General features: G+C 53.6%; 1 protein-coding gene across 4 annotated transcripts; it reads right to left on the reverse strand.

The window, feature by feature from the left end:
* Positions 1–344: 344 nt before the first annotated feature.
* PLEKHM2 (pleckstrin homology and RUN domain containing M2) lies at positions 345–25,100 on the reverse strand. 4 transcript variants are annotated; one of them, XM_053962856.1, is made up of 21 exons: positions 24,960–25,100; positions 14,526–14,632; positions 14,265–14,374; positions 12,944–13,043; positions 12,377–12,464; positions 11,724–11,910; positions 9,873–10,001; positions 9,441–9,500; positions 7,336–7,570; positions 5,526–6,311; positions 5,195–5,264; positions 5,024–5,114; positions 4,692–4,756; positions 4,328–4,416; positions 3,608–3,740; positions 3,337–3,527; positions 2,968–3,033; positions 2,345–2,504; positions 1,960–2,139; positions 1,765–1,881; positions 345–1,426 (listed from the first exon to the last, which is right to left on the reverse strand). In XM_053962856.1, exons 1-21 carry the CDS (start codon positions 25,017–25,019, stop codon positions 1,289–1,291), a joined length of 3,162 nt encoding a protein of 1,053 aa, XP_053818831.1. In that variant the 5' UTR covers positions 25,020–25,100; the 3' UTR covers positions 345–1,288. The 4 variants fall into 4 exon arrangements, with proteins under 4 accessions (XP_053818831.1, XP_053818832.1, XP_053818833.1 ...); XM_053962857.1 differs by lacking the exon at positions 24,960–25,100 and adding an exon at positions 23,174–23,192; XM_053962858.1 differs by lacking the exon at positions 9,873–10,001 and having other exon boundaries at positions 24,960–25,099.

A 25,100-nucleotide genomic window follows, 5' to 3' on the forward strand; every position in this document is an offset into this window, starting at 1 on the left:
GGGACAGAGGGTGATGCTGGCAGTTGGCCCCATGGCTGTTTCTTTCTTTTCTAGACTGGACTAGATCTCCCAAATCTAGGGGACTGGGAATATCTCTTGGATCCAGGGATAAGCAAGGACAAAGCACGAAGACTCTCTGTCCTGATGGGTAATTCCCAGTTGAAGCCACAAACATGTCCCATCACAGGGTTAACACTTGGGGTTTAGGGAGGAGCTGGAGGTGCACATACTCCCCTCTTTTCATCCAAATCCCCTTCTCCCTGCCCAGAGCCATCCCACAGGCTCCAAAATGATGGCAGGAGGAGCAGCAGCCCCAGTGGCAGAATCTGGCATAGGGCCAAGGCTGAGTTACCAAGGTCTATTTATTTGGGGAGGGGGGGAAAGGAAGCAGATGTATGTACATATACATTCAGTCACGTAAATCTCCTCCCACAAAAAGGCCCCATGAACTTATATTACATGAGAAGGTCTCCAGGTTATTATTATTGTTATTAATATTATTTAAAAGCTGGGGCTGTGCCCCAAAGTGCTCGTTGTGGAGCGCAAGTGGCGATGGGTCCTCGCTGGCCTCGGATGCAGTGAGCTGAGGAGATGGGGACGTGTTTGGTGGTAGCCATGTGACAATGTCCCTCAGGACACCTGAAGAACGTGGGACTCCACCTCTTCCCCCCAGTGCACAGGGTCAGCATTCAAACCACAAACCGGCCACTGATATCTCCTAAAACCACGTTTAAGCCAAATATTTGGCCCTGTTCCTTCTTCCTTAGCCTCAAATCTCCTGGACAGGCTGAGAGTGGCCCAGTGGTGTCCGGACGCTCCGGGCGAGCCCTCCAGGAGGAGGCGGGGCGGTGCCGACTCCTCCTCCCAACACAGCGGTGATTGTATGAGCAACAAAACATGCACGGTAGCGATTGAGCGTTCCCGCCTCGCCCCGACCCTGTTCGAAAATGAACAAGTCCTCAGTCCTGCTCCCCACCAGAACGGGGATGCTTGTCCCAGCTCACCCTGCTCCCACCCTCTCCCTCACTACTACTGGGACATTATTCTGTGAAAGGCAAATTATTTGCCCCGTGGCAGCTGGACAAGGAGGAAGGTGCAGGTGGTGAAGTGTCTGGCTGCTCCCCAAACCATTCTGGATGTCCCTGGCTCAGTGGAGAGCGCGGGGTCCTGCAGGCACGGCCCTGGTGGGGACCAAGCGATGTCAAAAGGGTTTGGGGTGCCAGTTAGCCCAATACAGGCCCTGATCCCCAAAATTGGGCTCCCGTGAGCTGTCCACCCCTGGGCAGGGTTAACACCAGGGGTCCCGCTCGGCCCGTCCCCGGCAGAGGCTGTCGCTGCGCTGCCAGGCGCTGTCGATGAGGCTCTGGGCATCCTCACATTTCTTCCTCACAGCAGCATCCAGAATGGCCTTGTGCTGGAGATCGACCTGAAACATGGGTGTGGGGTGTCAGGAGGAGAACAGACAACAGTCACTTCTCCCTCTCGCTATAAAACCACCTCAAATCCACATGGGCAAGCAGCCTGTGTCACGGATATAGTGACAGCGGGGCTGACCCACATTCCTCCCACTCCCCTTGCCAGCACTGGGTGCTCATGGCTTGTCTTGCCAGGCTCTAAATCCCACATCCTGTGATTATATGGACCCAGAGGAGCTCCCTGGCTCTCCTGCCCTTTGTGGGAAATCTGGGTTCACCCTCCAGGGACAAATTCATCCCTCTGCCCTCCCTCACTCGATGAGGGTGTGAGGCAGGCCCACATGCTCACCTGGTAGATGTTCCTCCACACGACATTCAGTGCTGACAGGAACCTCTCCAGTTCTGTAGTGCAACTAAAATACAGGACCCAGGGGGGCAGGAACTCCTTGCTGTCCTGAGCAAACTCCTAAATCGAGAGAGGCCAGGTGTCAGCACTGGGTGCTCGCCCAGCCCCGGGCCAGCGGGTCCAAAGCCCTGCCCTCACCAGGATGCAGTACTCCTTGCCAGCCTCTGTGGAGACGGCGGTGACGTCGGTCAGCTCCGCGGTGCCCAGCGAGCGGAAGAAGCTGGTCTGGCAGTCCTCGTGGCATGTGAAAGCCTTCTCGTCCGTCAGCACCAGGCAGCAGGGAACGCACGGCGTCGGGGCAACACCCTGGGGGATCACCTGCGTGGGGTGGGGAAGGGGGGTAAAACCTGGTGTGATGGAGCCACATCTCTGTGGGGTGGCCTGTGGGGAAACCCTCCTGGCTCAGGATAAAGCTGCCTGCTCCATCCTGCCAGACATTCCTGCTCCCTTCAGCAGCGCCAAAGGGGCTCTGGGCAAAGGAGGGGGCCGAAGCACCCACGCTCGGGGCCTGTCCCCAGCTCACCCCTTTGGAGACAGCTTGGCAGAAGTACTGCATCCAGTCTGCCATGTCCTCCTCGTTCTCGGCGCTCAGCTCCAGGGAGGGCCGGTCCGTCAGGATCACCTGGAAGGAGTGGGGCCGGTCGGTGGTGTTGGAGCGCCGGCATCCCCCGCACTGCTCGCCGCTGGGAGAGAGGGGGAGGATGGAGATGAGCGGGATGGATGGGCCAGCACGAGCCTGAAAACAGCCTCTGACTGCCCTCCCTGGGCAGCACCTCACCCCTGTTCCCAACAAACACTCATTTCCCATCCGTGACATCCCCTGGGATTGCTCCAAGGACCATCTCCAGGCTCTTGACATTGCAGGAGAGCTGGAGTTGAGCACATTGTCTCTCCCAGCAGGGCTCCTGGAGGGATGTATCACCCTTCAGAGACCAAGGCCCTATCCAAGGAAGGAAATGAGTCCATTTCCAGTGGCATGCCCTGGAGCCAAAACAAATGGGCACCTGCCCCCAGGCAGGAGCAGCTGGGATTCCTGCACATGGACCAGGTCATGATCCAGCCTGGAACCTCTCCTGGACATCCCAAGTAGCTCCTGCTCCCCAGATCCCCGTGGAGTCTGGGTGCTGTGTCCTACCAGCCACTCACCCCATGTTGATGGAGAGCAGAGGGGTGACGTCCGTGCGATCTGGGTACTGGTACAAGATCCCGTTGCTGCCATTTGGGAAGATGAGAGAGGGGGTAACTGGAGTCAGCCCAGCTCTGGTATCCCCTGCTTCTGATCCCACGGCCACCCCTGCCCTGCCCTCCACCCACGCAGCCCTGTGGGGTCACATTCCTGCTGCTGGGCACCCACAAACTGTGGCTTTAGCCACCAAACCAGCAGCTTGGCCCCTTTAGGTAGGAAGATGCGTCTTCTCCACCTCCCAGGCAGCTCTCAGGCAGCAAACTGCTCCCAGCACCTTCTCCCAGGAGCCCTGTCTGACCCCAGCCCTGCCCCACAGCCTCAGTGCCCACCTGAGCACCACAAAGCAGGGCTTCCACTGCTCCTTGCCCAGGTAGGAGGTGCCTGCCTTGTAGTGCAGGATGCCATCCTTGGTGACAGCATGCTCTGCAGAGGAGCAGCTGCTGCTGGCAGGTCCCAGTGCCTCATCCATGGGGTCCTCCCAGTGAACGAGGCCGTAGAAACGCACAACCACGTTGCAGGCCTGTAAGAACCAGGAGTAGTCAAGGGAGTCTCCTGTGAGCCTTTGTCACCTGCAGTGATGGCGGTGATATCCAAACTCACCTCACACTTGGACTCCTGTGCCACAAACTTGGCAAGTGCCAGTTTCTCCATGGTGGCATCCGTGAGGATACTGGGATAAGGGGGTTCCCGGCACCCTTTAATCATGGCTGACTTCAAGGAGACCAGGAAGAACCTGAGAGGGAGGCAGAGATCTCTGACAAGGCTGGGGCAAACAGCCCCTTATCTCCCCCATACACTCTGGTGCCCAAGGGGCTCCCCTTAACCGTGGGCCTCTGGTCTTCCAGACCACAGAGTCGCAAAATCAACCTACAGACCAAAGGTGATGGGAGGCTGCAAAGGCTGAACTCCAGAAAAGAGAGAGGTGACACTGGGAGGTGGTCGCTCATCCCAGCACAAATCCCAGTATGACCTGATGGTCACCTCCCTGAGCTGCCAGCACAGAGACCTGGGGACATGTCTTGAAGCTCATCCCTACTCATGCTAAAGTGACACAAGTGACACGTAGACCACGTGCATTGCCCAGAGTGCCAAAGCTCAGACTGATGGGTGGAATAACTGTTTATCCAGGGAAGATACTTTGGTTGTGTCCATGCCTGAGGCATTTCCAGCTATCAGCTGGGTTCAGCCAGTGGCATCAAACTTGGGGAGCCCCCAACTCCCTCACAGGTAGCAGGACTGTCATGAAAGGCTGTCTCTGGAGTCTCCCACTGTCCCCAAGTCCAAGAATTCCAGAGTTCCACACTCCAGTTCCCCACTCACTCGGTGAGAGCCACGTCGGCAGTGTCGAGCAGGAACTGCTTCCTCCGGTTGGTGCACACCAGGGTCACTGTCTGCTGATCCAGCCCAACCTGTGCCACACAACAATGGTTAGGGAGGCCAGGCACAGGATGAGGGGCAACAGAGCAGGGCTGACCAGACTTCTGGCCCCAGGGAGAGGGTCAGTGGTCACTCTGCTGCCCATGCAAAGACATGAGCAAGGTGGGCACCCACAGAGGTGGCACTGGAAGGGGCATCACTGCCAGCTCTTCCAGTTCCAAAGGTTCACTGCCCAGAACACTCTCCATGGACACAAACACACCCTCACCCGTGGACAGGTGAGAGCTGCCCCCCTGGCTGGACTCACCGAGATGTAATCCAGCTCATTGTAGGACACGGCCTCCTCCACCATGTACGGCTTCTCCGCTGCCCCTGGCACAGACACAGAGACCCACATGAAGGGGGGCACAGCACCCCCTCTGCAGCAGCGGCAGCAGCGATGCACCTGCAAACCGAGCCATGGCCCAGGCAGCACGGAGCCACGGGACACGTGTCCCAGGGCTCCTGGGGGACAAGTCAATCTGAGCTCCCTGCTGTGACCAAGGGACTCAAGGGAACTGGCAGTGAAAGCAATGATGTCCTAATCCATGGACAGGCCATGGATGGAGCCTCCCTCCCTGCCACTGAGGGATGAGATACCTTTCCGGATCAGGTACACATAGCAATCTGTCAGCAGGATGTAGATCAGCTGCAGGTTCCCTTCCATGTGCCCCGTGCTCATTCGGATCATCTGCATGGAAAGAAAAGAGCTCTCAGCCCTGGGCTGATGCAGGCACAGAGCTGATCCTTTGACTGATGGAGATCCCTTACCCTGAACAACTGCTCCTCATTCTCCCGAAAGACATGGATCATCAGCAGGAGGAGATGGTTGTTATCCACCCTGCAGAGAGAGACAGCAGAGGATGGACATGGATGTGAGGCTGGGTGAGTCCAGGAAGGGCAATCCCCTTCCTTCTTGAACATGTCCATGATTTGGGCACTTGTTAGCTCCCCAAGACCTTCTTTTCCTGACCCTTTGTGCCTCCTCTTCATCCTGGAGAAGGATGGGCTTTGCCCCCCAAACCGAGGACAAACAGAAAGGTGTCAACTTGAGCTCAAGATTGTTTCGAAGATGCTCCCTGCTGAGCAAACCCATCCTCACCTGAACTCAGAGGGATGGGTCAGCTCCGAGGGGCTGCCCTGCCCTTCTTCCACCCCAGAGTCCTCAGCGCTGCTCAGGGAAGGGCTGGGCTGCTCCTTCTTGGGCTCACAGAGAGCCTGTGGGTTGGTGGTTTCTGTCTGGCTAGGTTGAGGTTCATCACTCGCCCTTTCAGACTCCTCTACTGCCCCAACTGCTTCTCCCTCTCTGCTTTCTTCTTCTTCAGGAGCCTCAGGGCTACCAGAAACATGTGGCGGTTGGCCAGGCCCTGGAGGGTCATGGTGGCCACCACCTGGTGCAGCAGTGTTTGGACTCTCAACGGTAAATCGGTAGAAGTCCATGGGGGCTGAAATCCCCTCGCTAAAGTCGCCAGAGGACGATCCATCCGGGGTCTCCCCTGGCGTGCCGGTCCGAAAGGGCTGCCCGGGGGGCTCCAGGGCGGTGTTCCAGCCCCCGGGGTCCAGCTGCCCGTTGAGCCTGTCCATGACCTTGCTCAGGGGCTGCCCCACACTCTCCATGGACGTGTCCTTCATCTCGGGGATGCGCAGGGCCAGCGGGCCGAGGGCAGCGCGCTCCCCGCCCTCCTCTGGCCTGCCCGGGGCAGCGGGGCCCGCATCCCTCGGCGGCTCCTCCCTGTCCCCCTCCCCGTCCCTCGGTGGCTCCTCCCTGTCGCTGAGCCCGTTGACGCCGCTGTCCCCGCTGGCCTCGGGCGCTGCAGGTGCCGGGTTGTTCACGGCCTCCTCAGGCTTCACTTTCTTCTTCTTGCCAGTCTTCTTCTTCTTGGCTAACCTGTAGGAGAGAAGAATGTCACCCACTGTGCCTGTTTAGACTCTGCAATATGCACAGGAGTCCAACAGCATTCCTTCACAATTTTCCCCATTGCAGAGAAATTCTTCAAATCAGGAACACCACTCAGTGTGCAGCCACGTATAGTCCCCATCTCTGTGCCAGTCTTCATAAGACAAGGTATGGGCACTTTCTCCTGCCTATCCCAAACAGAGGTGTCACTGCTGACACAGCACCTTGGGCTTCCTTTCAGCTGTAAAGGGATCACAAATGGTTGTGGCACTGAAGTGACGTGGGAGAAATCCCTGGTTGAGATGAAGAAGCTGGGAAGGGAGGAGGTTTCTGGAGGTGGCAATACCATGTCCCCACCTGCCAGGAGAGGGAGATGCAGGTTGGAGCACACCAGGATGTGCTGCAGAAGTGCTCTGCACCTATAGCACCCAAACTGCTACCAGGTCACCCCTGTTTGGGAAGCGAGCCCAGTGCTCCCCTTCCCTGTGTCTCCCATGTGGGATGATGTGTAAAACCCAGCTGCTCTGCTCCAGCACAGCCCTACTGGGCGGGTTTGGGGAGTCCCCATCGCTGGGTGTGAGCAGACAGAGCCTTGAGTTCTTTGTCTGGATTGAGGGCTCTGAGGGATCCCTTGGGGAATCTCCCCTGCAGGAGTCCAACACCCAAACCCCGGCCAGGAGCTCTGCAGAGGCATCTCCCATGACAGGTTTGGCCACAGCTCACCGACAAGCAGGAGGAAGGACAGGATGGGAGACAAGATCCAAGCCCCAGAGCTGCTGCAAAGCTGCCACCAGCTGGAAAGAGCTCCAAATAAATGCTCATGGATTACTCTGAGCCCTCTGATGCACACTGGCAGGGAAAGGGGGTGATGTGGAATCTGCCCAAGGGACCCAGCCCAGCCCCAAGGGGCTGAATAAAGGCTGCAGCACAGAGACTGTCCTCACTGGGATAGAAGAGGTGGCACATCCTCAACAAGAGGTGCCACCTCGTCCGAGGCCAGCAGCTGTGTCCCTACCTGATGACCTCCAGCTCCGTGCAGCTCTCGGACTGGTCCGTTCCCTCGGGGGTGGCCTCTGCCTTGTCCCGGGAAGCCGCGTGCACCGGCGTGGTGTCGGTGGAGGACGGCGCCTCGGCCCTGTCCTCGTTGAAGGGGTTGTGGCGCTGCGTGGGGCTCCTCGCCGCGGCCCTGCTGCTGTTGGCCTCCGAGGCGGCGGAGCGCGGGCAGCTGAGCGTGTCCGTCAGGTCCCCGTCTGCAGGACAGGGTGGAAGAGCGGATCAGCGCCGGCTCGGGCTCCTGGACACAGCCAGATCAAGCCAAGCCACGCACCGGGGGCTCGGGGCACTGTGTGGGCACCATGCCACTGGCAGTGCCAGCAGCTCTTGGTGAGGATGGACAGGGAGGCCAGTGTGAGACCCTGCACCCCCTCTGCAGTTCAGAGAATGCCTGGACACAACAGCTCGGTCACCCAGGAGCCAGCAGCCGGATGGAGAGCAGAAGTGGTGTCTGTGGGAGGAGTCTGAGGGGTCCTGGGGTCATTGCTCCTGAGCAAGGTGACAGCGAGCCACGAGGCTGCTGCTTCTTCCCTGCAGTGGCCAAGGGAAGGTGCCCGCTCAGCTGCAAGGGCAGACACAGAGCCAGCCCATGAACCAGCAATCCTGACAGAGCTGGCTGCTCTCCTCTGCTCACATGCAACACACGTGGGGGCTGGAGCGTGCTGGAGAGGGGATACAGCATTCAGCAGGAGACACAGACAGGGCAGAGCACAAACAGCTGGGCCCGTGTTAGTCTTCAGAGGGAAAAAGAGCAGTGGAGAAGGGCTGCAGGAGTCATGCTTGGACTATTATTATCTATTATTCATCCAAAATCATGGTTAGAGGAAAGTTATCCATGCCCTTCTCTTCTCCAGCACCATTCCTGGTCTAGTGGAAGGTGTCCCTGCCCATGACAAGGGATTGGAACAAGATGATCTTTAAAGTCCCTTCCAACCCAAACCATTCCATGATTCTGATTCCTTTCCACAGTCAGCTAAAAAGACCCCTTGGGAAGAGAACCACAGCCCTGGCAGACTTATTTGGAGTGTAGGATTTGAGGAGGAAAATGAAACCTCTTGTAAAACTCTAATCCAGGCAGTTTGTGCTGCATGATTTCAAAACTACATTTTGTTCTCACTGAAAGAGCTGCCCTGGAGCAGGGAGAGTGTGGAGCTCCACCAGGGAAGTTCATCGGGTTTTAAATCCTCAAATTCAGAGGGATCTGCCTTCCCCCAGCATCCCTGGGCTTCAGCCTCCACCCAACACCCCCACTGGAGCTGTTGGCTGCACCCTGGGTTTGGAAATCTGGTTTGTACCCTCCAGGAACAGGTTAAACCACCTCTGTGACATCCCTGTGCGTGGGTAAGAAAGAAGGTAAGAGGGAGCGTGTTAGAGCCCGAGAGCAATCCACATGGAATTCAGGCAGATTTGCCCAAATAGTCCCCAAATATTTGGGTGATCCCATCAGGCTCCATCCAGCTTTGAGCTGCAAAGGATGGAATGTGGGTGTGTTTCCTCTGGGGGTGAAGCAGAGAGGATGCTGCTCCAGCAGAGGATATGCACAGGGGCTGCATACAGAGGAAGAACAAATTCCTTTAACTGGGCAAGTGTTCTTGGCCATAAAGGCCAGAGGTAGCTGGTAAGTGAGTTTTAAAAGTGGTAAAATATAATAAAAGTAACAAATGTAGTGACCCAAACTGAGCATGGCCATGTGCTGGATTTTGTGGCTTCATGGGAGAAGTTTTGACACAGGACAGGATGATCCAGGGAAAACAAAACCTCCCAAACTAATCCCTGCAAAATGCTCAAAATTAAAGGCAGCAGAATTAGTTCAGCTGTTTTCCAGGGCTTTCAGGAAACCAATGATGGTGGATCAATTTTTCAGTCAGCACCCTGTGTGCTTTACCCCAAAGAGGAAATCCATGGCATGAGGGCAGCTGGCACATCCCACATTTTGGGCCTGTATGGAATTCCATCAGGACAGGGCAGTTGGTTGTTAAAGAAACAAACATGGGAACATGCAGCAAGCTCAGGGGGCAGCAATGCAGAGAGAAAACAAAAATGCTGTAAGAGATGAGCGTGTCCCACCTTCCCAGTCTCTGCTGGGCATGGTCTGCATTGCTGGAAAGACATCTCCAAAATCATAATCTACAAAAATGAGGGATAAAACTCAAGATTAGAAATACAGGTAGTGGGGAGGGAAGTGGGGAGAGGGGCAAGTGTGAAGGGGATTTGGGGAGGGAGATGGGAATGGGGAGAAACAAAACAATCACCCACTGGTATCTGAAACACAAGAGAAAATAGGGAATGTGGATATGAATGGAAACCAGCTGCACTAATGGTTGTTCCTTCTGGAACAACCAGTGTAATGGGAGCTACAAAGGGACCAGGGAAGGGTGAAAGCCCCATTATTCAAGCTGCTGGGAAGCTAAACCAGATAAACAGTGCCACCTAGGACTCGATCCTCTCTGGGAAGGAATTTAATCTCTCTGTGCCTCAGTTTCCCCACTTCACACTTACCTCCCACAGATACTGTGATGTTTGATTCATGAATGTTTGCAAAGCCAGGGATCTGATTAAAGGGGAAAACTTGTCCTCTGATCCTACAATCCCCAGTTCCACCTACACTCTCAGGGTAGAGACATGCTCCTGTTGAAATGATGAGCAGGGTAATGGTTACAGGGAAAGGTTAAATTCCTCTACACCAGAGGAGCAGCAGCAATTCCTGCCCTCCTGGGCAGCATTCCTACATCAGCACCAAATCCCTCTGTGCACGGGGAGACTGAGCCACAGAACACAGCCACTGCCTGGACACATGGAATAGGCTGAGATGATGCCAAACCCAAAATCCATCTCCAAAATCTCCTGGATCTCTACTCCAAAGCTCTCTTCTCTCGAGTTTTAAGCAGCCATCCATCAGAAGGCCGGGGACACCCAGTGACAGGGACAGGCAGGAGATGTCTGGCACAAGACATGCTCTGCTGAGGGAGGAGCAGGAATGCAAACCCAGAGGTGCAGCACAACAGCTGCTTATGCCAAACCTCTGGGGACAGAGAACCTTCCTCTGTGGTTTTTATTTCTAGGTTCCTTATGCTGTCTCCAGCTTCCCTGGGATGCTGGAGACTTGGCATGAGCAAGTCCCTAAAATCAAACCCTTTCCTGAGTGCAGATGTGGTGAGACCAAGCCAGTGCTGTGCTTCCAAATCCTCTGTTAAAACACCACCAATGCCTATCCCAGGCTGTTCATTCTCAGCATCTTTAATACCTGCAGGTTCTGTCTTGCTCATAAAAGGCAACTGGTGACCCTTGTCTCGAGGAAACCCATCTGTGTGTGGGCTCAGTCCCAAATTCCCTGCACCCATTTAACAGTTCATTCCATTCCAATTCTATTCCACAATCCCTTTTGCTCAAACTGACATAAAAACCAGCACAGGGCCAATGCATTTTGGATTAGGAACAGCATCAGCAGAGCTGCTGCTTTATGTGAACGTGGTGGGTGCAGGACAGGAGCTCCCTGCTCTGGCTGCAGCAGATTCATGGCACAGACACAAGGTACATGTCTGCCCAGGTCATCAGGAACAACATCCAGCTTCTCTGAAGGGTTAAAGGGGTGGGTAAGACAATTTATCAGGATGCTCAAGATGTGTCAAGAGGAAAAACCAACATGTATGAGACCACTGGCTGTCTTTCTCCCAGACTGAAGACACAGAGAAGACTCAGGAAGCTACTCCCCTGCACATGTGGGTCTCTGGACTGCAAGACAAACAGTTAAAAACCTCCCCTGCAGCCCTGTGTCCCTGCTGGCCTGGAAGCCACTTTCAGATACAGGATTGGCCTTTACTCTGTGGGGAGAGTCCTCCAGTTCTTGCTAAAACCCCCAGGATGGGAATGTGGCCTGGGGTGCCAGCAGGGGATGTCCTTCTCTCCCAGTCCGAGGCATAGAATCAGTACAGAATGGTTTGGGTTGGAAGGGACCTTAAAGTTGACCTAATTTCACCCTCTGCCATGGGCAGGGACACCTTCCACTATCCCAGGAGGCTCCAAGCCCCATCCAACCTGGCCTTGGACACCTCTAGGGATCCAGGGGCAGCCACAGCTTCTCTGGGTACCCTGTGCCAGGGCCTCATCACCCTCACAGGGAAGAATTTCCTCCTAATACCTAATCTAAATTTCCCATCTTTTTGTTTAAAACTCTTAGTTTAAACCCATTCCCCCTTGTCCTGTCTCCCAAGGATGTAAGACAGGAGAGACTCCCAGCCTGGCTGCTGGGTCTCCTGCTTTGGTCTCTTCCAGTCTAAAATCTGCTGCCTTATCTGAAGGGGATGTGGGAAGAACACAGCCCTGTCCACACTGTCCCCAAAACTCACTGACCCTCACTGGATGGAGCAATGGCACTGTCGTCCCATTCCAGGTTGGTGGAGGTGACAGAGTTGAAGGAGTTGAGGGAGAGGCTGTCGGAGCCGTGCACGGAGCTGGGCAGGCGCTCCTCGAAGTCCAGCAGGTGCTGAGGCTTGTAGTAATCCGGCATGTACGGGGCCAGATCCAGGTACGGAGCATCCTGCAGGGCAGGGAACGTGCTCAGAGTCAGGCTCCAGTCACTGTTACTGGCACAGCTGGGGGGAAATGCCACCCCACCAAAACGGTGGGGCTGCTCCTTGAAGGTCCCTTCTCAGTGTCCATCTCAGAGGAAACCCAGCGGTTTTACCAAGGGTTATCCAGTGGATTTGTGTTTTCTGGAGGGACACCAGGATTTTGTACCACACTTGCAGAGCTCAGCTCCTTTATCCCCATCAATCTGCCCTGCAGCTGCCTTGCTTCTCCTCCAAACAGTGAAGAACTGACCAATAGGAATAAATCCCATTGTTGGATCCCCAAAGACCTAAAAGTCTTTCCCAAAATCATCAGCGTCATGTTTTCAGCTGAAGGTCCACCCTGGACCAAGTGGAGGGATCTGAACCACCCTGGACTTCCCCTGCTCCACATTCCCACTCTCCCACAGCCAGGAAAACAGATCAAAGACTCACCAGGTCCAAGTCAAAGCGGATGAACTCCAGTCCAGACACCAGTGTTAAGAACAAGGTCAGATGGTCGTGACTGCAGACCAGGGCGTTCCTGCCGCAGGAAGGAACAAAAGAGCTTTACAGATGAGGGAAAGAGGAGGAGCAGCTACAAGGGCCCTTCTGTTTCTTTGGGGGCGTCTCCGAGCTGCCATAGATAGCCCTGGAGCTGGCAGCCCACTCCTTGCCTCTGTGGGCAGTCACTATGTGCTGTCCCCAAACTGTAGAGCCACATTTCCAAGTGTCCAGCAAAGCTGGGTGCCTGGACAGGAGCTCAGTGGCTCCTTGGAAATCATGGAAAAATATAAAGGGGACTACAGAGTAAAAGCAGGAACTAGGAGAAATGCTTGCAGGGCCTCATAGAGGTAAGAGGACAGTGTGTTCACATCTAGGACCTTTAAATTAACCACATAAATCCCACAAGGAAAAAAATCAAATCCTGATCAACTGCTTGTCCCCCACTGGCAAATTCAGGCTGGCTTCTGACAAGGAGGGATGTCAAACGTTGCCCAAAGAAGGAACTGGGATACTCACTTGACATAGTACTTGTGCAGCAGGCTGAGGTTCTCCTGGAACAGCCTCAAGTAGCTCTCCAAGGAATTTTCGTTGAGGGCAAGGTATAGCCAGGCCCGGCCTGGAAGCAGAGCAGCAGAGAGATTTATCTGGAAACACCTGAGAAGTGACACAAGCCTGGAAATAGTCACAAATTAGTTAAAACCCCTCAGATAATTTGTTCTTATCATTTGAGGGGAGCAATTATGAGGGAAATCTGCGGGGGGAAATGCCATTGAGAGATTAATGATTTGGAGTAAAATTGGTGAAGAAGTAGCCACACAACTGTGTCTCTCCAGCAAGATGGGAGCCCTGTCAGCAATGACGGAAGATGGGAGAAGCAGAGGGAGAATCGCTGTGAATCAGCCCAAGTGAGATTTGACACAAATTCTGGTGCAAAGAGAGGTGACAGTAGAGCCTGTGCTCAGCTCTGCTCTCACCAGTACAGGCCCAGGACAAGGCAGCTGTTTGGATAAGCAGGCACAGAGGATCTGGACACGGTCCTGCATCAAAAGTGGCCTCGATGTCCCAAACATCTGCTATGGACAACTCAGAGCAGGGAAAATGCAGAATCACACATATGACTGCTACAGCAAGATGTGGGGTGAGAGGGGATGCTCCCATCTGCCAGGAATCCTTCCCAAGAGCATGGCCCCACAGAGCTCCCATCTGCCAGGAACCCTTCCCAAGGGCATGGCTCCACAGGACTCCCATCTGCTAGGAATCCTTTTCCAAGGGTATGGCCTTAAAGGGCTCCCATCTGCCAGGAACCCTTCCCAAGGGCATGGCCCCACAGGACTCCCATCCTTCCCAAGTGCTACCTTCTGCAAGGAACTCTTCCTGAGGTCATGGCCCCACAGGACTCCCATCTGTCTGGAACCCTTCCTGAGGGCACAGCCTCTTGGGTTTCAGGGCAGCAGAAGCCAGGCTACACCTCAGTACCCGACCCTGAAGCACAGTGACATTATTTCCAGAGACCTCACACGGTCATGGCAGGACTCCCACCTCCTTGGCACAGGCTTCTCAGGGAAGTGGTGGAATCACCATCCCTGGAAATGTTCAAACTATGTGTGGATGTAGCACTTGGGGATGCGGTTTGGTGGTGGACATGGCAGTGCTGGGCTAATGGTAGGACTCGATGATCTTAGAGGTCCTTTCCAACTTTAACAATTCTGCAATTCCTTTGCCTGTGACCTGGATTCCAATGGCTCCCTCGACCCACCAGCAGCCCCAACTCCTCAGCACAACGTGGGCCTCCCCAAGTGTCCCCAAAGTGAGAGCTGGGGACACTGTGAATACTCACTGCGTCCCAGGTTGGTGGCCACGTGCTGCAGCACTTCAATCTGTTTGATGGCTTCCCGGCGCGTGAAGTGAACCACCAGCACCCAGTACCCCGAGGAAAGATCTTGCAGTCTGGAGGAAAAAAAGTCCCAAAGGAAAATTAAGCAAAAGCTTCATTATCTCCACCCCAGTCCCTGCCTAGATGTTTTCCCCATGCTGAGGCTCCACACCAGGCCTTTTCCATGGGGAAAAGCAGCACCCCAGGGGTGGGCTCCAGGCTCACCCGTACAGCAGAGCGTGGTCCAAGTGTTCACAGAGCCGCTGCAGGACCTTGTCATGGTTTCTGATGGCCGGTGTCTCATCTTCACAGGCAGCAAAGTAGCTCTGCAGCTGCAGAAAGAAGGGATGAGATGGCTGGAATGGCCTTCTCCAGCCCATGAGGAGCAGGTGGAGGTGCCAAAATGCTCATATCCAGCACTGAACAGTTTTTTGTGATCTCTAAGCTTCCTAAACCCTGTTGCAGGTTTTACTTATGGGGTGTAGCTGATGGTTTTGAGAGGATCCTAAAGGCAGTAACTACAGGGAGAACCTTGCCCAGGGTCCCCACATCTCACAGCCCAGCAGTGCTGTGGTGGCTGCACAACCAAGTTTCCCCACGGTGAGCAGCCTCTTCCTGCCCAGCCAATGCTGCAGCAGGATCTGGTGGTTCCTCTGCAGCCACCACAAAGTGGTTCAGAGCAGAAATAAACCCAGCTCTGCTCTGTTTCTGGCTCTGACATGGATGAGGCCTCTCCTCGGTTTTGCTAGAAATCCCCTTGGACCCAAATCCTATATCCCTTCCCAGCTGACCCACAGGCCTCCTCCTGCCCCCAGAGATTAGGGATCTATTTAGGTCCTGTCTCACACACCCTCGGCATCCAGGCAGGGAGATTACTCTCCTGGGATGTAATCTCAGCTGGACAGGCCATGGCTGTTTGCTGGCAACACGCACGAACAGCTCAGCTGAGCCACAACAATATTAGAGACAATATATATGTTATTTTAGTGACCTGACATGTCTTTGCCAAACCTCACTAGGTGATAGATGCATAAAACCCAAAAACTTGACATTACTGTGCTTGTCAAGTCTGACCTGACCCCCAAAACAGGATTCTCCTCCAGAATCATTACTAGAGAAGCTCCTTTTGGAAAAATCATCCAGTCTTGATGTGCAGTTACCCAGGGGACAGAGAACACCTCAGGGCCCCTGGGAACTGATCCCAACAACACTCTTAAGAGTATGAACACATCGAGTTCCAACACCCTCCTGGCCTGAAGACCTTGAATCCCTCTGGAGCTCTTAGGTAAGATGGCAGAGCCAGATGTGTTCCTGCACGGAGACAGTCCCAGCCCTTACGTGAGAGAAAACTGCTGAGCCTGGAGAATGGCAGCCAGAGCTCCCCTGTCCGATGGCACAGCCCTGCTCTGCCTGTCCCTGTCCCAGCAGGTGAGTCCCCTGGGGAAGCAGATACACAACCAGGTGCTGATTGCAGAGGCACCTGTGGGTGTTCTGGAGACCCTCAGGGGCTTTCACAACACCCAGGTGAGACCTGGAGCATTTCAGCTCAACTGTGCCTATCCATTTTTGGGAGGAAGCTTTTCCAGAAGATTCCCACTATTCATAGGCAGCCCAGACTGACACAGAGAGGAAAATACCCTAAAATCCCACTATTTAATAAAAAATTCAGGAGGTACTTGCAGCCAGTCTTTGAAGCTGCAGCAAGGACACCAGAGGAAGAAACAAACCTATAATTTAGAGCCATATCCCTCGGGTGATGGATAGATGGAGTCATGGGGATGATCTCCAAGAGCTGGAGCTCACTAAAATATCCCATTTTTGGGAAAACTGAGGCAGAAGCAAAGATTTCACAGGACATGAGCCAGCACTTGAAGGCAGAAATTCCCAACTTGTCCCAACCAGGCTGTGGGCTCTGCAGGGAGCTGGGGTGCCCTTGGAAGAGGTTCTGAGTGTTTCTGCAGCCTCTGTGCTGGATTGGGGAAATGCAGCTGTGGGGGACAGCTGTGGGGAACAAGAATAAATCAGGCATTTTGTTAGCCCACCACTGAATAAAAGGAGACACAGCTTGGGGAGGTCTGTTTGGAGGGAACTTGGAGCCTGTCTGTGCCTCTGACCAGAGGAATTCCTCGTGACAGAGACACTCCAAGCCTGGGCAGCAAAAGAGATGAGGAAATAGATGTATTTCCTCTTTTTTCTTTCCTCCTTTCCCCCAAAATAACTCAGAACTTCGTCATGCTCCTTCCTGCAGCTAGTGCACAGCTCCCATCCCTCTCCATAGACTGATCTGCTCCTGTCATCCAAGGGTGCAATCTATTAGCAAATGGTGGCTGTCTCCACCTCAAAAATGGATTTCTCTTCCTTGGAAAATCCTAATCTTCCCCCAGGAAGGGGTTTAGGTTTTGAATGGCTCGTTCTATGTTACACCAAGGGCTGGTGTCTCTTTTAGCTGCTCTGCAAGGAGCACTGAGCCTCCTGCTCTGCACAAACCAGCTCCCCCTACATCCCCTTCCTGGGGAGGCTGCTGGAAAACCTGGCCCCACAGCCATACCAGAGCAAACCCACCCCAAAAGGCTCAACCCCATCCCTGCGGCACATCAGGGACCAGAGGATGGGCCGTGTGACTGTGCTTTGCTCAGAGTCATGGGGTCACAGCAGCCCAGAGGGCAGGAAACACGTGCTCAGCAGTTTGGGATTGGGATTCTGGCACTCCGAGTCACGGCCTTTTAGGAGCTGTGGGTCACAGGGAAGCCACAAGGGCTCACTCCCACTGAGATGTGCCACCATGTCCCCATACAGCGCTGCACCCAAGGATGGTGCCATTCCCAGCATCCCTCCAAAATAAACACCAAAGACTTCCAGTGCTCAGCCAAGGGCAGGCATGGCTCACTGGAGCACAATTCCCAAAAGACATCAGCCAGGTGAATCCCTGCCCAGCTACCCTGCCCAGGGAGGAAACAAGACACAGCAAGCCTCGGGATCTCCTGGGTGCAGTCATCCCTCCAGCCAGGGTGGGGAAAGACTTGCAAAAGCTGATGGGGAGGTGTTTCTGGCTTGGGAAGAAGGGTGAAGACATACAGAGAAAAGTTAGGATGAAACAGCTTTTCCAATTGGGAAACAAAGTCCAGCTGCACCATTTTTCAAAGATCCAATGCCTAGATGAAAATTTGTAGGAATCACAACCATGAGCATCATGAGGGATGATCCCAGCACCTGCCCCTGAGCATGGTGATGGGAGCAGTGATGTGGCACTGCCCCAAAAAATGGCACTTAATAGAGTGTTTATGTGGAGTCTCCCGTAAGTTGTTATAAAACACACATGGATAATTGAACCAGCCTCTCCCTCCGCAGTCAGACCTGACTGGGAGGTGGTGACCAAATTTCATGAGGCATCTGAAAAGCAGCTCCCTGACAGAGCAATGTCACAGCAGTGAGCCAGGCTGGAGCCAGGGAGATCAGGAAGGAGGCAAATAATTGGGTCAAAAACACCATCCCTGGGTTTCCGGAGAGATGCTCTTCCCCTTGTCTCCTCTGTGCCTCAAATCCAGAAGGAAGGGCTGAAGACTGGCTCAGATGGAGGGCACAGCAATGCCTGGAGCCCTGACCCGGGACTATTTATAGACATTCCTGTGGCCAAAAGAAGCCCTGCTGGCATGCAGAAGGCATCCCAGCCATTCATCCACAGCCCCAGCCAGGTCTGAGCACCAGCACTCCTGGGACAGAACCTGCTCAGGGAGAAGGCCACAACAGCTCAGCCATGGGCTGAACACACCTAGGAGAGCCTGGAGTAGAAGGGCATTTGTCCAACAGGAACAGACCTGGCTGCCACTGGGAAACACTCACACCTCATCCCCACCGAGGAAGATGAGGAGGATTTAATTGCTGTTTATCAATTACAAGTTCATTTTTCTAGCAGTGACACACCCCACCCCACGCTGGCACGCACGAGAGAGGCTCTTCCTTGCACAATTTTATAACCTATTACTGCAGTGGTTCCCAATGAGTGTGAACATTTCCAGGCTGATCTGCAGAACTCCTGTGTTGCAAGGGAAGCCAACAAATAATCAGGGAGGTGTTCTGAAAAGCCCATTCCCAAATCGAATCATTCTTGTGGTGGTTTTGAAATCCCTTCAGTAATTCTAAAAACGCACTGGAATACTGAAATAGTCTCCTGACCTGTTCAGGGCTGGCCACAGCTCAACTGAGTCCACATCTCCCCTCTGCAAATCTGTCCTGCAGATGTTTCACCAGCAGCTTTCCAACATCAATTCCATTTCACTTATTCTGCTTGATATTTCCCTGGCAGGACAAACACGGTGGAAGAACAACAAACACCCTTTGCATTCCTCAGCTCCTTAACTGGGATGGGAGAGGTGAGAGGTGCTTCAAAACCCTCATTCCCACCCACAGCACATGGACTGAGGTGAGGGGTTTTCTCCAGCTGGAAGAGCTGAGCACCCTCAGGAGCAACCCTGGAGCTCCAGGGAGCACAAGAAAAGGCAACTGACCTTGTCCAAAGCAATGACAGCTCAAGGGAAGACACACGGGAAGGGCCAGGACAAGCACCTCAGAACTGTCACTTTCACACCTGCTCAGGGAGTACAGACATTCAATGGCAAATGGATAAAGAGGAGGCCGAACTCCTGTGCCTGGAAAATTCCTAGTTTTCCATACCATCCATAAAAGCAGGCTGAATGCCATGGCAGGAGCACTAGTCTTTCTCATACACTTGAACAACAAAGCCCTAAAACTCCAGCTCTAGCAGGACATTTTGGAGGTCACACACATGATCTGACTCAAAACTCCTAAAAACCAGCACTGGCCCAAGTTCCCAGGTTCCCACTTCCTGCACCTCACCTTGATCTTGGGTTTTTTTCCAGAAAAACTCACCAGGCACATTCAGAGCATCAGCACCTGGAAGGTACCACAAGTGCCAGTGGAGCAACCTGGAGATGTAGAGGGACAGGAACCTGACTCAAGTGAAGCTGAAGCCCACAGCAAAGTTGCTCCTTGCTGGAAACACTAAGCTTTGAAGCATTCCCAACTCAATGCCAGCACAATTGTCACCTCCTGGGACACATACACAGCTCACACCCCCCAAGGCTTTTCTGTGGCTTTCCTTCACTGTTTCCAAGCAGCAAAGTGTGCAGCAGGCTGGACCCACATGTGGCTCAGACAAGGATAGGATTTTTTCCAGTGGGAATTTTTAGGGAGCATCCTGTTCCTCTGTCACAGTGAGCAGAGCAGGGGCTGAGTACAGAACTGGCTGCAGGGGAACAGGGGTCCCTGGGCTAACCGAAGGCAGGTGGGAAGGTCACATGCTCAGCATAACAGAAAAAATACATTTTAAGGGAAAAAAAACCAAACAAAACAAGTCCAGAGGCAAACACACCAGAAGCAAGCAAAGTGCTGCTCTCCCAGGGAGCTGCTGCTCCCTCACACGCCAGGTATCGCAGCTTTGAGTCCCTCCCCATCACCCATGGCCTCCAGCCCCTGCTTAACTCAGTTACACCTCTTGAACGAGCTCACCAGAAGTGGGGAAAGCTGAAATAACTTAACAGCCACCAAAATTGTGCAATCAGAGGTAGAGAGGCTTGGAGACTTTCCTTTAGCTCCTTGGGAAAACCACAGCCAAATTTACCCTCCCAAACCGGCTGCTCTCCCAGCAAAATGCTTTGTGTTAGAGGAGAACACATGAGATCTTTTAATTCCCAAAATGTTATCACAGGCTTGTCCGCCCTCAGCTCCAGAGCTGATTTTGGGTGTTATGGAGGACAAACATCAGTTTAGGTACCTGCAGAACCCAATCCCCTTGAAATTGTGGATGACGAACTCTGGATCATCACCAGCCCTGTGGTGGTGTGTGACTACCAGAGCGGCTCCTGGATGGCCAGGGAGGGAAATTTCCTGATCACTGGGATGAGGCAAGAGGAATTTCTAAAGAGATAAACCTTGAAATACTCAAGCAACCCAAGCTATACACAGCTGTGATAAGAGCAGAACCACAGCACCAAAGAGACAAAGCCCTTGGAGGCCCACCAAAACACAGCTGTGGACTTGTTGAAAGCACCTGAGTGACCCCCGTGTCTTTTCTTCATGGACAACTCAGGAGCTCCGTGAGATTGCTGCAACTTCACCCCCAGGCTTTTGGCAGCTGGGAAACCTGGTACACATGGCAAAGGAACATGTAGGACTACCCTCTTCATGTGGTCCCTGCAGCAGCAACAGATGTGGCCTGGGGAGATGTGAGTGAACGAGAGGAAAGACCCTGGCAGAGATAAAACCCCTGTGGTCTTTGAGCCAGAGAGGTGCTTCTCAAAAGGGAGCAGAAGACAAGAGATGGCTTTGCTGTTTTCACATCTCCAGAGCTGCTACCTCTGTGCTGGGCTAAATAAATGCAGCCAGGCAGAGATGAGCACATTCCCTACGTGATATGAGTAAGGATGCTCCACTCCAGCACTCCCTGCTCCTCTCCATGACACAGGGGCTCTAAGCCATGCCCAAACCCACCCTCGCCTTGCAGGAGAAGCAGAGGTGTCACAAGGCAGAGCTCAGCAGCTCAGGAGACTGCCAAGGCATTTCAAAGGTACAGGGATAAAAATCCAACCCAGAGACAGGCAGCAAAGGCTCTGCATTAACTTGCTGTGAGGGCAGTGGAAACCTTCCCAAAGTCATACAGAAACAGAGCAGAGCCAGAGCTTTTGGCAAGAACTCCTGCAACGTCAGCAAAAACCACTGCTCCACCTGATTGACATGCACCAAGGATCAGCTGCTCCAGAGTTCATGGCAATGTATGTCCTTCAAAGCCAGAAGAATGGTCTGAAAATCACAGAGGAGTCCCAAAATCTGTGATTCTGACCTCTTTTCTGGTTTTACATTCAGCTCCTGGAATTGTCAACAATAACACTGTCTAAGGACTTTGCATTTTCACCACCTAATCCCAGGTAGGAGAGCACTAAACCCCTCCTGAGCCCAGGAATATTCAGGGAAACCCAAGAGAACACAAACCACCAGCTTCACGGACCAGGGAACCTGTGACAGCTCCTGGCTACTAGGAGATGCTTGGCCAAAGACTGATTTGAAGTTGTTGGCATTTCTGGTATGTTTAGAGTCCACCTCGGCAGCACCAGGAAGCTGCTCTTATCCCACTGCCACCACACACAGCATCATCTCCTAGAAGGAAACAAGCCTTGAGTGAACAAGAGCCTGCACACTGAGCCATAACATCCCCAACCCCAGCCTTCTGCCTCAGTAAAGCCCTAAATCTTCACAAAAAACAAGGGTTAGGCATCAATCTACACAGTAATTTGAGCTGGAGCACAGCCCTCTTAGCAGAAGGAGAACTGAGTGGGAAAAGGGAAAATAAATGGTCACAACACTGTCCATGTGTGCAGAAAGCATCACACTGTGAATTAATCTTTAGCTCCCAGGGAGGACACGGAGGACAAGCTGTAGATGGGAAATCATAACCATGCTCCCAATTTTCTTGGAAGTGAAGCAGAGACCCAGCTCCCCAGTGCTGAGCTTTCCCAGCCTCTCCTGAAGCCACCAAGAACAGAAACCTCTTGACATCTCTCTGGTTAGAGAAGCCTATTTTGTCTAAGTTAGGTGTTTTGCCTCACTTTTTTCAGTGGAGGCTGACTTCACACCTCCAACCTCACACCTCTGAAATCCACAGCACTGATCTCCCCCCCCCCCACGGGTACCTGGGAACCACAGAGAGAACCCCACAAGTTGGAATTACCCTCTCCAAGCACATCTGCCACTTTTCCATCTGTGCTCCATCCCTCAAGTCTTTCCAGGAAAATAAGACGTTCACTGAGGTTTGAGGGATTTACTTGGAATTGAAGCATATTTTTGCTGTGGATTTGTACAAAATCCACACACTCATAATTCCAGTTCTATCATTCAATTTTAGAAGCCTTCTCCACAACCTCAAGTCAAATGCAGTGTTCTCTTAGGGATCAGTGCCTGTCAGCACAGAAAATCTAAAATTCTCAATAGCCAGGGTTCCAACATGCACCAATCCCCCACCCCTAAAATCCAGCAGCACCTGGTAAAAACTGAAATCACAGCCAGGTACAGTTGCAGCCTGAGTGTCAGACCCTTCCCAGGACTGTGCTGCTCCTCTCCTTCCCCATCTGAGGCTGCTGAACACAGGGTGCCCTTCCTGGGCAGCTCCATGTTTGGAAATATGGCATTGTTTCCTCCCCTTTGGCTTTGCAGCTGAGAAAAGAAAACCCCCACCATCACCACAGACACATCCAAATCCTCCATTGCACACCTGCATTGCTGGTGAAAGTAAGGAGTGAGCAACCCACACTGTGAGGAAGCTTCTGAAATCAGAGGCAGGATGCTTGGAAAACTCCTCCAAGCCCCATGACACAATTCCAGTGCCAAGGAGTTACTCAAGACGAGGATGACAGAGAGCAGGATTTCCCAGCACAAAGCCACTTGCTCCCTTATCCTAGTACTTTACTCTTGCCACTCACAGGGAAAAAGAGGACCAGGGATTTCAGTTGAAGCGGGAGAGGAAAGCACCAGGAAAAATTAGCAGCTCCGTAATGAATTTCCCTGAGGAAGGAGAACTGCATCCTGTGGGTAAAAAAGCAGGGTGGAATTTCACTATGGCCTGAGTTTGGTTTCACTGGGATGGTAGAAATTAATCCATCAGCCTAAAGCAGGCTCCTACACTTCCCTGAGTTTTGCTCTGAACAAGAATGAGCAGGCAGGATTAGAAAATTCCAACATTTTCACTGCTGGACCAAGACAGGAGTTGGCAGGGATTGGGTAGGCCAAGGTGTGCTGGCAGAGCTGGAGCTGAAGAGTCCTCTTCAACCAAAATAGTAGTTAAAATAAACAGGTTGATTTTTTACCATTTCCAAACGTGATCTTCCAAGGATTTTCTGAATGCAAATAAATTATGTCCAACCAATCCTGTGTGGGAAGTTGTATTCCTTATATATACAGGGAAACTGAGGCAGGAGCGTTGCAGAGCATTGCTACAGAGCTCAGAGCAGGCTGAACATCCACAGATTTCCAGATAGATATAAGATTATCCTTAATTTTTAGAGGACAAAAAGGCAAGAGACCAGAGGTCAGGGTCATCCATGGAAGAAAAAAGCTGGGAGAGGTTTGCACATCCATCCTACATCCCAGAGGCAGTGTTCAGCCATCCCTTTCTTAATAGCACCAGGAATTCACTCATGCTGGTCTTCATAAAAGAAGTTTTCATGGATGAATCTGTGTCAGGACACACTGCAGAGCACAGGAAAACTCCTATTCCATAAGGCACAGGAAACCAAACAACTGGAGAAACAACAGCAAGTCCAGACAGCCTTTGCCCCAAAACGTGGGACAAACACAAATGAAACTCCCGTTGCCTCCTCAAATGGAGCAGGGGGTCTTTTTCAAGGTTGCTTGGAGCTCATGTGTGGGCCAACCCAAAACTTCCAGCATGTCCTTACTCCTTTGGCCTTCCCAAAGATTTCAGCATCCCGGTCCCCTCTGTGCCGGCTCATGGATGTTTCCATCACCAGGATGGGCTTTAAGGAACTATCCAAGGAGAAACGAGGGGCAAGGAGAAGGTGAGAGGGCACATGTTCAGAGCTCTGTTTTGAGGGCACAGAGCAGGGAACAGGAATGAACCACACATCCCCTGTGTCCATGGCAAGAATGTCCCAGGTCCTGCCCCTCTATCCTGTGCCCCTCGCAGGACATGCCTGGCTGGAGGGAGAACCTCTAGAAAGATGGTTTTAGGCTGGACTCCAAATCCCTCCTGAATAGAGCCCCAGGAAAAAGGGTCTCCCTAATCCTGTCCTTTGAAACGGGGAATCCCAGGCAGGAGAATCCCAGTATATCCCAGTCAGCTAAAACAGAGGGTCCTGGGGGTGACCCTGGCGGTGTCCCTTTGGCAGGGTGGCTCCAGACGTGCCACCCCCACCACCAGAAGAGCTGCGTCCAACCTCACACCCTCAGCACGGGGGGTCTCCAAGGACACTCGGAAAAGTGTCCACCTCTGGCAAAGGGGATGCTGTGTGCCCTTGACCCCACATTCCTGTCCCAGAGTTCATCAGTATCCCTGGGATGTTTCTTGGGTCTGTAGGATTGTCCCCCAGCCCCATGCCTCAGGCAGGAGGTCCATAGGGACCCATCCTTCAACCCTACACCCATGGCAGTGGTGTGTGTCGGGGGGGTGCCCAGGAGTGTCCCCCAGCCCTACACCTCTGCAGACACAGCCCCCACGGCTGTCCTGGAGCCGTCCCCAGGCCCACAGCCCCACCCTCAACCACAAGGACAGTAAGGGGTCCCAGAGCTGTCCCCAGCACCAGCTGAGGGGGGTCCTCATGGATGTCCCCAGACCCAGAGCGCTTACAGAGCAAGATCCCCAGGGCCATCCCCAGCCCCACAGCCCCGCAGAGGGAGTGTCCTCCCGGCTGTCCCCAGACCCAGCACAGGGAGGTCGCCACACGCACAAGGAGGGTCCCCAGGGCTGTCCACACCACCGACACCAGAGCACAGCACCGGCCTACCCGCCGGAGTCCAGGGCTGTCCCAGGGCTGTCCCCAACCCCTACAGCTCCAGCCCAGGGGTGTCCCCAGGCCTAGTCTTTTCAGCACCGCAGGTCGGTGTCCGCAGTCCCCGCCGTGCTCCCGCTCCCACCTTCTTGACGGAGAGGGAGATGTTCTCCAGGATGCGGTCCTTCACCTCCGCCGGCTCCATGGCGCCTCCGCCCACCGCCGCCGCCCGCCGCGCCCGCCTGGCGCAGGCCGAGCGCCGTCCCGCCCGCCGGGCCCGCTCCGT

This window comes from Vidua chalybeata, chromosome 22 (genome assembly GCF_026979565.1).
Source record: "Vidua chalybeata isolate OUT-0048 chromosome 22, bVidCha1 merged haplotype, whole genome shotgun sequence".
NCBI lineage: Eukaryota > Metazoa > Chordata > Aves > Passeriformes > Viduidae > Vidua > Vidua chalybeata.

Bases quoted from the DNA above. Each gene is read 5' to 3' on its own strand.
- PLEKHM2 (XM_053962856.1), bottom strand. From the start codon at position 25,019: ATGGAGCCGGCGGAGGTGAAGGACCGCATCCTGGAGAACATCTCCCTC. The intron at 7,571-9,440 runs GTGGGACACGCT...CCTGTCCTGCAG, and splicing joins GCCCAGCAGAGACTGGGAAG to ACGGGGACCTGACGGACACG. The intron at 4,417-4,691 runs GTGAGTCCAGCC...TGTGTGGCACAG, and splicing joins ATGAGCTGGATTACATCTCG to GTTGGGCTGGATCAGCAGAC.